Below are 11,559 nucleotides of genomic sequence, written 5' to 3'. Positions count from 1 at the left end.
GGGCTGGCAGGCTGGACTGCAGGGCACCGCCACTGGGCTGGGAAGCCTTGCGCCTTCCACGAGGTCACTGTTACTGTTAGAAGGGAGTGATGTGCTGTTGTGGTTCCAGAAAAGCCAGAGTCCACAGTGCCACAGACCTAGGTCATAACTCACCAGAAGGTGGCCCAAAGAAGATGTAGGTCTTCAAATGCCATTATTTGGACTTGGAGGCACCACATATTTCTGCATTTTTAATACTTTTTGGCTGTCTCCTTTAGCGTTATTCCAACTTGCTTGTGTGTTCTTGACGCAGATGTGTTGTGGGACGTGACTTGTCAGGTTTCAGGCACAGAACGGGCTGGCGTCCTGGAGAAGCACTGGACCGATGGGGTGGCAGGTGGCCCGGGTGGCCCCCGCCCCCCCCCCCGCCCATCCTGGGACCGCTCTTCCGTACTCCAGCTCGCCAGGCCACAGAAGCACTAACAGCATCACAGCATCCCGGGAGCTGGGGCTGCAGGGGTACCGATCATAGCCTCCCTTCCCTTCCTCATGGGATGCTTTGGGCGCTTGTTGAGTGAGGCTGTTAGGTGAGGAGGACAGCCCTGCAGAGAGGGGGCCAGCGTGCGCCACCCCTGCTGAGCCTCCTGGGTGGTGCCAGTCGTGAATCAGGCCTGATGGCGCTCGGGTGGTGACCCACATCTCCCCTGCGCTCTGTATGAGGTGCTGCATGGCCGGCGGCCAGTGGGGCCCGGAGTGGCCGCTGTGGCCTCAGTGCGGCTCCTCTACACCCGCGGAGCATGAGTGTGTCGGGGCCTGACTCGGGTTTGGCCTCCAGCCGGCGCTCAGGGCACTCGTCTCTCCTCCAAGGCCTGTCAGACCTAGTGAGGGTCCAGCATAGATGGGGGTGGTGAGAGATTTTCACCGTAGTCTCACAAAATGGTTAGATTTTTGCAAGAACAGGATCTCACCTCGGTTCAAGCCATGTTGCGTGTTTTGTGGGTCACTTTGTCCAAGGCGCAGCGGATACAATTACAGAGGACTACCGTGGGGCAGGGGCTCAGCTCAGCAGTTCCTCAGGGACCCACAAGGGGTGGGGAGTCTGGTTAGGGGGTCCAGCACTAGCATTAAAATGCTTCCACCCGGAGTGACACGCTCGTGTTCCCTGGGCTGAAGCAGCTGGGCTCACAGTGCCCTCCAGGGGGAACAAGCCAGAACCTGGGAAGTGAGCCTGCTCGCCTGCATCCTGTGCCCTGTGCGGGGCCTGCCTGCTGGTCCTGCACCCCTAGAAGGAAGCACAGCAGCTCCCAGAGCCGCCACCTGGCGCCCTACCCACCTTGAGCTTGTGTGTCCCCAGCTTTGTCTGGAAGCCCGAGGGTCATATCCTGTGGCTCCTCCAAATCTCAGCTAGGTTGTTAGGGGAGGCTGGGTGGACTAGCCTAGGGCCGTACGCAGGAAAGATTCGTGGGGGCGTAAGTGCTGGGGACATACAAATGGGGACAAGGGCTTTTATTTGGGGATGCGCTGCTTTCCATAGCCGCCAATTAAAGAATCTCAGGGCTGCCCGAGAGCCTCCAACGCAAGAGAAGCCCCTCCCTGCGTGGAGTGGGCTGTCAGGGCTGCACCCCGGGAAGGGGTGGATGCTGTCGGGGAAGCAGAGGCTGGAGAGACAGAGGGGCACTTAGGGTTTATTGTGACCGGGTTGTTCCCGAGTTCAGAGCTGCACGTCCAGTACGAGGCGGCACCTTGCGGCTCCAGGTGTCATCACAGGATGAAACACACGGTTTCTAACCCCCTAATTCCCAGACATGGTTGAACACTTAAGAGAAGGTGAGGTTTATTTATTTAGCCCTTTATTTATGGCCCATGAGTTCCTTCAAGTCCTCTCTGGTCTGATGTTTGGGTAGGGATGCCAGTCCCCACTCTTCTGATGTCCTTCATCCCGGATGACGGACAGGACAGTCTCGCTGCCTCTGCGAGGGTCCCGTCCCCACACACTCAGACCAGGGCTCCCCTCAGCGGCCAGGAGACTCACCAGGGATGGAGGAAGGACCTCTGAGCCGCGGCGTCCAAGGCAGGGACGCGCCTCTATTCGTTGACCTCCTCCTCGTCGTCCTCAAAAGCTTCCTCGCCCTCGTCGGCCGTGGCGTCCTGGTACTGCTGGTACTCGGACACCAGGTCGTTCATGTTGCTCTCGGCCTCAGTGAACTCCATCTCGTCCATGCCCTCACCCGTGAACCAGTGCAGGAAGGCCTTGCGCCGGAACATGGCCGAGAACTGCTCCGAGATGCGCTTGAACAGCTCCTGGATGGCCGTGCTGTTGCCGATGAAGGTGGCGGCCATCTTCAGGCCGCGCGGCGGGATGTCGCACACGGCCACCTTCACGTTGTTGGGGATCCACTCCACGAAGTAGCTGCTGTTCTTGTTCTGGATGGCCAGCATCTGCTCATCCACCTCCTTCATGGACATGGGGCCCCGGAACACGGCGGCCACGGTCAGGTAGCGGCCGTGGCGGGGGTCACAGGCCGCCATCATATTCTTGGCATCGAACATCTGCTGGGTGAGCTCGGGCACCGTCAGCGCCCGGTATTGCTGGCTGCCACGGGCGGTGAGCGGGGCAAAGCCGGGCATGAAGAAGTGCAGGCGTGGGAAGGGCACCATGTTCACGGCCAGCTTGCGCAAGTCGGCGTTGAGCTGGCCAGGGAAGCGCAGGGAGGTGGTGACCCCGCTCATAGTGGCCGACACCAGGTGGTTGAGGTCCCCGTAGGTGGGCGTGGTCAGTTTCAGTGTGCGGAAGCAGATGTCGTATAGGGCCTCGTTGTCGATGCAGTAGGTCTCGTCCGTGTTCTCCACCAGCTGGTGCACGGAGAGGGTGGCGTTGTAGGGCTCCACCACCGTGTCCGACACCTTAGGTGAGGGCATCACGCTGAAGGTGTTCATGATGCGGTCGGGGTACTCCTCGCGGATCTTGCTGATGAGGAGAGTGCCCATCCCAGAACCGGTGCCGCCGCCCAGCGAGTGGGTCAGCTGGAAGCCCTGCAGGCAGTCGCAGTGCTCGCACTCCTTCCGCACCACGTCCAGGACCGAGTCCACCAGCTCGGCGCCCTCCGTGTAGTGGCCTTTGGCCCAGTTGTTCCCGGCGCCGGTCTGTCCTGGAGTCAAGCAAGAGAGGGGACACGGTTCAGACAGAGCTATGGGGCGGGGGGAGCTGCGCGGGGCCATTAGTACATTTAAAGTGTGTTAGGAAACGATTAGATAATAGAGCGAGGGTTGGGCCCCGGTCCCCCAGCACTGCAGGAGCGTGGGAGGGCAGGCAGCTGCTTCAGACAAGGAAAATCCGCCAGTTTTAAGATGTACGTGTGTTCTGACCTGGTAATTCCATTCTTGTTTTTAAGTAGATAATTCTCCCACAAGGTAAAAGACAAAGAGAACAGAAAGTATACATTAAAAAACAAATTGCTTTCCCCTCTCCTTTGGGCTCTCTGAATTTTGTACTACACACAAATACTTCCTTTTCGAAACAGTAATACTTTCTCATGTTAATTGGGCTTCTCGTTCATCATCCAGAATTACGGTTGCAAAAGTTTCTGAGCACCCACTATTTTGCACCTGTAATTAAACACCCAGCACAGGAAGTCATTCATTCCTGCCCTCAAATTGCTTCCAGTCAGTCGTGGTAAGATTAACATGTGTGAAACTCTTTGTATTTTTCCCAAGGAGTTCAAGTAACTAGAAAGAGACCTTCTCGTTAGTCTGTTTTGGGTTTTTTGTTTGTTTTAAACAACGGTGCTTTTCCCCCATCATGCTTATTTCTACTTTACTCTATGGAAGAAATTTTTAATCTGAAAGGTTGGCTGATCCTAACTTTCAGTTCACTTCGTTATAAAATGGAAGCTCCATCAGTAGACAAAGCATTTTTTCCAAGTTGTATACACAGGCCTGTGTTTGTTTGAATGGATGCACTTAAAAAGATCTGGCAAAGAGGGCCGGGAGGAACTTATTTTCATTTTTGCTTTTCTGGACACTGCGCATTTCCTGTAATGCAGTGCTCTTCAGACACCACTGCTCTGTAGCCCTGAAAATATTTAAAAACTACATACCCCAACATTAAGCTGACATCTAACGTCTTCATAAATTCAAATAGTTGCAAATTCAAATAGTTGCAAATGATATTTTAATTTCCGAGGTACTATAAATACTCCCTTTTGAAAACAAACATGTTATACATCATTCTATTAAATGTATCCCACAGAGTCCATGTAAAAATCAGGAATAGGGAATTCCCTGGTGGTCCAGTGGTTAGGGCTTGGCAGATTCACTGCTGCAGCCAGGGTTTGATCCCTGGTCAGGGAACTAAGATCCCACAAGCCGCGCGGAGTGGCCAAAACCAACAACAACAACAAAAAAAACAAACAGGAATAAATCCTAAGTTGAAATTGATTTTAAAAAAAATTCCTATGATCACAAGGTGTTTAAAATGTCAATAACTGTATTCTTTTCAATTAGTTCATTTATCCAAGTGTGAACATCAGATATTGCCAGAATGAGACAAGGTTTGGCATCCTTTTTTTTTCTTTGGCCACACCACACCACATGTGGGATCTTCCCTGACGGGGGATTGAACCTGTGCCCCCTGCAGTGGAAGTGCAGAGTCTTAACCACTGGACCACGGGGGAAGTACTTGGCATCCATTTTATTCCTTTTTCTTTGTTTTTACATATGTAAATACTGAGAAGTCTTGTTCACATAAATATGTAAATGGAATCAATTGTATTCTAACAATGTCATTGAATTATTTGATTTTCAGGGTTAAATGCCAAAAATCAAATAGTGTGCTTCCCTGGTGGCGCAGTGGTTGAGAGTCCGCCTGCCGATGCAGGGGACGCGGGTTCGTGCCCCGGTCCAGGAGGATCCCACATGCCGTGGAGCGGCTGGGCCCGTGAGCCATGGCCGCTGAGCCTGCGCGTCCGGAGCTCAGAAAAAAAAAAAAAAAAAAAAAAAAAAAAAAAAAATCAAATAGTGATCTATCATCATAAAGTATTTTTAGGGACTTCCCTGGCTATCCCACATGCCACGTGGCACAGCCAAAAAGAAAAAAAAGTAGTTTTAATCATCTTTCAGCCCAAAACTCAATTTTGTGGAAAGTAGAATTGGAAACACCTGACTTGCATCAATCACACTTTCCTTCTGTTGGTCCAAAAGGCTTTTGCACCAAGACTTACCTAATGCTTTCAATGAAAGGCTTTTTGTGTGGTCCCGTATACTTAGACAGGGTTGGAAATTTTGAAAGAATTCCAACACAACTTTGCAAATATGGTTTTTAACGAAACGTTTTAAATATATTTTTGTCAAATTTTTTAGGTTGCAGATTTAGCTTATTCAGGTTGTAAAAACTATTGGCCATGTAACCTAACTGGCAAAGGCAGCCCTCATTATCAGAGCGATTCTGTAGATTGGACTTACTTTCTGTCAGAAAAACATGACTTTAATGTTCAACTCAAATCAATATGTTAATATGCATTTTAAGGAATATTAGAGAAACCACTGGGAACTGAATTCTAGAGCACACTGTAAGGTAAGTTACAAAAAGCAGTAAAATCAAAGTAAATGATGCAGAGATTTAAAGATAAATTAAAAAGACAAGGCATTGCCATTTCTCATTAACTGGTAATTAGGCAGTGTAAGGTGCCGCTAAAATGGTCAGCTGTTGAGGAAGCAAGGAAGGCTATTTAAAGACCTTGTATTTCTTCAGTTTGGGTATATCAAATTTGGTTTTGAAAAGAATCATGTATTATAAAAAATTTTAAAATAAATCCATCAGCCCCCTTATCAAACTTTCCCTACATATCGAACAAAAGAGACCACGGTGGTCCCACTGTTGAAGGTGGAGCCGGCAGGGGATTCAGCTGCGTCAGGTGGACTCAGAAAACAAGAGGAGCAGAGGGGCCAAGGCGCTGCTGGCACATGCTGTGCAGACCTCTCCCCCGTTACGCCAAAGACACTCCCTTGATTTCTGTCTACACCCACTGGTGGCAACAATTCACCACCACCCCCGTGCACCGATAGGGGAAACAGCTGTGGCAGTGACACAGCCGGGGCTGCCCCTGGAGACCCGCCTAGCACCACAGCAGAAGGAAGGCTCTGGGCGCTTGGGGGCAGGGCCTGTTCTCGGACACCCCCGGATTCTGCAGTTATCCCGGGGGGCGGCCTCACACATGGGGAAGGAGTCTTAGCTCAAATGTCTTTGGATCTTGCACAGCATTTATCAGTGCTAAGTCCTGTGGTGTAAAGTGCAAGTCTATAAAAGAAGAACCACGGAAATTCTGTGATTTTTCAGTAAGTTTAAGATGTACTGACTATTAGTGATTCGTATCTTATACCAAGGGAATCCCTTCGGGAAGCATCTAAAGAAGTCCTACAAATCCATAAGGACAACGACAGCCTTTAGGAAGAAGGGCAAAGATATAAGCACAGATCGCAGGGAGGAAAGTGCAAGTAACAAACCCATGGCATACTCCTCACGAGGGAAATGCAAACTAAATAAGGAGATTCGGTTACCCTCCACGAAGCTGACAGAGCTCAAAAGCTTGGTAACACCGTGCTGATGGGGGTCTGGGGCAAGGCCCTCCCACACACACTGGAGCCACTGGGGGCATGAGGAGGACGGGCCTCCACAGGGGGCAAGTCAGCGACAAGGATCAAGGTTGGTCCCATTGACTCAGCGAGTCTACCCAAAACGTGCAGAATGACATGTGGACAGAGACTCACCAGGGAGCAGTTTGTAATAGTGAAAAGGTCAAGAGCTAAATATCTATGAGCAGAGGACTGGTGACATCAGCGAGGCCATCGAGCCGGGGGGCAGAGATGGACAGACTCCAGAGGGGCAGCCTTGAGTCCTGCCACGGCCCCTTGGGGCGTTTCCCCCCCAGCAGGTAACTGCATTCTCGCTCGGGAACACAGACTCCCTTTATGGTGAAACCTGGCTGGCTGCCTTCTCGTATGAGGCTGGAAAACCATCACATCCTTCCTAGGCCCCCACGACTCTCGCACCTCCCCACCAAGCCGGCACGCACCGGGCCAGCCTCCCGCCTGGAGCTTGGTGAAGAGCAGATACACCTTCAGCTGCCCCGAGGGACTAAGAATGATTTCACTAAACAGCGTGGAAACCAATGACCGGAGTGCAGTGGGGACACCGGGCGACAGGCAGCCACAGCCAGTGAAGCCCCTTGGCCTTGACCCTCCCCTCCCTCCAGCTCACACCATCCACTTGGCTTCCTCGGTGTTTACAGCATGATCAGCCATGAGGTTTTCTCGGCCATTGACAAAAGAAGGAAGCTGGAGGCTTCTGAAAATATTTTGCCACTGTCTCATAGCAACAGACGTTCCCAGTTAAATATTTGGGGGTCAGGAGTTGAACATCTTCTGCAATAGAGGTTGGGACATTAACCAGTGGCTCCAGATTGTAGAATACGAAACTGCAACAGATCCCAGGGGCCTCAGAGCCCACCCCTGGTTCACCTCCAGCTCACACGGGGTGTGGGGTAAAGCTTAGGGCTACGTGCTCCCGGACTCCCCTCCAGCCCTGAATCTGAAAGAGAAAGTTACACGTACAGAGAGGCCTAAGGTCAACCTTCCTGGTGCTTCGCTTTGTCCCACAAAACTCTCTCCCACTAATAGGCATGACTGCTATGCAACGAGCAGTTTGTTAAGAAAAAAGTGGGGTTTTCTAAAGCATATTCATGTTTAAAACTCAAATGCAGAGAACTTCCACTTTTAAAATTACACTTACTTCAAGTCAGTGGTTTTTTTTAAACTACTTCAAACTATATCTGAAAATGGAATGACACTGTTTTTTTTAAATTCACCAACTCTGAAGGCAATGGGGGTGAACCATCTCCATTCACAGGCAACTCGGCCTCTTTTATTAACTGGAGAATGACTTAAAAACAATTGTTGAGCCTAACAGCACACCACAGTGCGTTCAGACATCCTGGGTCCTCTCCATGCCCCACGGCAAACATGTTATTTTCTTAGTTAAAAATTGTGTCAACTTTTAAAAATTTCTATCAAAGCTGTTTCACATCAGTACCATCTTCGTTCCCCTAATTTGGTAGAATATCTCTATTAAGGCTGTGAGTACTGCTGTCTGATACAACTTTCTGCAGTGATGGGACTGTTGTGTCTTTGCACTGTCCAATATGGCAGCCACTAGCCACACTTGGCTATTGAGCACTGGGTGTGTCGAGTACAACTGAGGAAGTAGACTGACTTTATTTAACTTCAATTAAATTTAAATAGCCACGTGTAGCTAGTGGCTACCATATTGGATGGTAGGATCTTGAAGCATCTTTGCTTGAGGACAATTATGTAAAGTCTAGTTCAACAAAAGGTAAAGAATATAAATGTCCCCATTTGTAGACTATAAAAATACTGGTAATTTAGATTTTTTGATGTAATAAAAGGGGCACCAGAGACCTTTGTCCTGGTCTATTTGAAATATCAAAGGTGACAAAAACCCTTGAACAAATTATCAGAAGCTTCGCCTGTCCCATTGCCTGTGTAGGTTGTCATTGTGATGGGGAAGGGGATGATACCAAGAGGACTCATAAACTTCGTGAACATGTACCTCGCTGAAGGTATCTTGCTCTACCTTTATAACAGGTCACTGCCTGATTCTAATACAAGGGAATCAATTCATGTACCAATAAAATCTTCCAAGATTCTGCCTCCTCTTGTACACTTTGAAGTAACCTTGACTCCCAAAACCATGGCTCCAAGGTGAAAGAGGCTGGTCACACTAACATTAAACTTCGTTTAATTTTATATAATTTCTTCAGGAGTTTGCAGAGGAACAGGCGCTGCCATCATTTTCTGGGTGGAGGAAGGGGGAAGGAAGATTTTCCCAAATCCAATAAAACTAATAAATTCATATGGCACCAACCTTTGGAAAGAAAGCAGAACGACTGTCTATAGATGATGGAAGAAGAAATATAAACACACTGAAGTTAAAAGATGAGCAACATAAAAACCAAAGACAAATTATTACCATATTAGGATAGTCATTTATGAGAGGGAAAAAGAAGTTAATGTCTAAAAATTTTCAAAATGAAGAACTATCACCAGTAAGCATTTCATTTAGAGAATCAAAGGTTACTTTTCCCCAATCAGCGGCCACGGCTCACGGGCCCAGCCGCTCAGCGGCACGTGGGATCTTCCCGGAACGGGGCACGAACCCGTGTCCCCTACATCGGCAGGCAGACTCCCAACCACTGCGCCACCAGGGAAGCCCAGAGGGTACTTTTCTTAAAGAAGCTGTCTATGATGGGGCTGGGGACTGCTGATTTCCATTCTAAGCTTTTCTACACCACGTGATGTTTTTAATCTTGCACCCAAATTAGCTGGATGTTTAAAAAATAAAAAAGAGGGGGCTTCCCTGGTGGCGCAGTGGTTGAAAGTCCGCCTGCCGATGCAGGGAACACAGGTTCGTGCCCCAGTCCGGGAAGATCCCACATGCCATGGAGCGGCTGGGCCCGTGAGCCATGGCCGCTGAGCCTGCGCGTCCGGAGCCTGTGCTCCGCCAAGGGAGAGGCCACAACAGTGAGAGGCCCGCGTACCGCAAATAAATAAATAAATAAATAAATAAATAAATAAATAAATAAATAAATAAATAAACAAATAAGAGGAAGAAGAAAGCAGGAAAGACAGAACCTACCGAAGATGAAGTTGTCAGGCCGGAAGAGCTGCCCGAAAGGCCCAGACCGCACACTGTCCATGGTGCCCGGCTCCAAGTCCACCAGGGCGGCCCTGGGCACATACTTCTGAGCTGGAAGAGAACAGAGCCCACCCACAAGGGTCAGTCTCTGGTTCCTAAGGCAATGGACTTCCCAGGAGCAAGTCCCACCAGCACAGCCGCCTGAGATGTACAGAGCGGGCTTTCTTAGAGTCACAGAATCTCAGCCCTGGGGGAGGGGAGCCCCAGAGAACACAGTCCACCGTGGACTTGTCCGGATGAGGAAGCCAGCCCGGCACAGGGCACAGGAAGTTCCTGGAAAAGGCAGGATGAGAAACGAGGTCTCCCGACCTCCTGCCACCTGTATTTTCCAGTTCTCACCCGTGGGCAGTTCTACTTTTTAGCTCCACGGAAATCGTACCTGCTGCAGCGAGTGGCAGAGCTGCTGGGACACTTTGGCACCTCCCTCCCTCACACGCACGTGAACCCACAAGCGAGTCTGAGCACCTGTTCCAGGTGCGTCCACGGCTGTTTCCCAGGAGACTGTCTCATTTACGGACAAGTGTGGCCGTGTGCCGTTTCATCTGTAAGCACATGCTCACATCAACTGGGCAAGAAACTGTCCCCATGAGGGTGGGGTCACTAGGACTGCATTGGGAACTGCTCTACAACCCACCCTGCTACGCACACACCCAGGCTGAAGAAAGAATGTCACCAGGCTAGGCCTGAGGGTGACCAGCAAGTGCCATGTATATTGCCCTCTTCTCAGTTCCATCCAGGAATCTCACCATCCATGTCCTGCTGTTCCAGACCTTTTTAAAACCCAGTAATTTATGTGTCCTGTTCTTCCCAGCTCTCATGTGGACAAGCAGTAGTAACTCCAAAGACGGAGCGTGATTATCTCTGGGGCCGGGGACACGTGTATGGAAGGGCAGCTCCTGTCACTTCCTGGGTGTTCTTTCAATGTCTTAGTTTTGTGTTGTCTTGTGAAGGGCATGTATCACTTTTATAATAAACGTTGTTACAAAAATAAAGTATAATGTAACCACCATATAGATGTAGCTACCCAGGACAAGGGTGATACTATTCTCAAACTTGGATAAACCACAACCTGGAATTTTTACTAAACTCCACCAGATAATGACACTCTCTGTCTGTAGTTGCAGCTTCCAGGGGATGTAAAGTCTTTTTGGAGGTCTGCAAAGGGCCAGAAAAATCATTTGAGGGAGTGTTTTTCAAAGTTTTAGCCAAAAACTTTCATTAAGAAATAAAATTTTAAAAGATAAAATAAATTTTAATAAGAGCCGGACATGACCCACGAAGCTGATATCACAGCAGCAGCGGGTCCACTTCAAGAGCTCAGACCCGCCGGGGAGGACGAGATGCTGTTTGAAATCAACCGACGTCGGATTTCCCGCCCCGAGCAAGGGAGGAGCCCGGCGTCCGGCTACAGCTGGGAGGATTTTTCCAGAGTGAACCATCCACGCGCCGGGCGGCCCCGCGGGTTGGGGAGGGGGAGCATGGCCGGGGTCCCACAGGGCGATGCCGGGGTCCCAGAGAGGGATGGCCGGGGATGGGGGAAGGGCGGGGTCGCGCCGCGCCACTCACACGATGACTCATTGTAGTAGACGTTGATCCTCTCCAGTTGCAGCGTCGAGTCACCCACGTAGCCTCCAGCAGGGTCGATGCCATGTTCGTCGCTGATCACTTCCCAAAACTTGCAAAGGGCGGGGCGGAGGACAGACGGTCAGCCCGGGGCCCTGGCACCCGCGGCTCCCCTAGGGCCGGCCCGGCAGGCGGGCGGCGCGCGGGGAGCGGCCGCAGAATTCCAGGCGCGCCTGAGCTGCCAGCGG

At 50.5% G+C, this 11,559-nt stretch overlaps 1 protein-coding gene across 1 annotated transcript; it reads right to left on the bottom strand.

The window, feature by feature from the left end:
• Positions 1-1,807: 1,807 nt before the first annotated feature.
• TUBB6 (tubulin beta 6 class V) lies at positions 1,808-11,469 on the bottom strand. The gene is made up of 3 exons (XM_024763857.1): positions 11,315-11,469; positions 9,689-9,799; positions 1,808-3,128 (listed from the first exon to the last, which is right to left on the bottom strand). The coding sequence occupies exons 2-3, from the start codon at positions 9,747-9,749 to the stop codon at positions 2,065-2,067; spliced, it is 1,125 nt and encodes a 374-aa protein (XP_024619625.1). The 5' UTR covers positions 9,750-9,799; positions 11,315-11,469; the 3' UTR covers positions 1,808-2,064.
• Between the last annotated feature and the right edge of the window lie 90 nt (positions 11,470-11,559).

The sequence above is a fragment of the Neophocaena asiaeorientalis genome, unplaced genomic scaffold, assembly GCF_003031525.2.
Source record: "Neophocaena asiaeorientalis asiaeorientalis breed wild unplaced genomic scaffold, Neophocaena_asiaeorientalis_V1.1 scaffold110, whole genome shotgun sequence".
NCBI classification, from domain to species: Eukaryota; Metazoa; Chordata; class Mammalia; order Artiodactyla; family Phocoenidae; genus Neophocaena; species Neophocaena asiaeorientalis.
This window is presented reverse-complemented; position numbering and strand designations above follow the sequence as displayed.

Excerpts from the sequence above, each read along its gene's own strand:
- TUBB6 (XM_024763857.1), bottom strand. The coding sequence starts at position 9,749 with ATGGACAGTGTGCGGTCTGGGCCTTTCGGGCAGCTCTTCCGGCCTGAC. Across the intron at positions 3,129-9,688 it reads GCCTGACAACTTCATCTTCG|GACAGACCGGCGCCGGGAAC; the intron begins GTAGGTTCTGTC and ends GCTTGACTCCAG.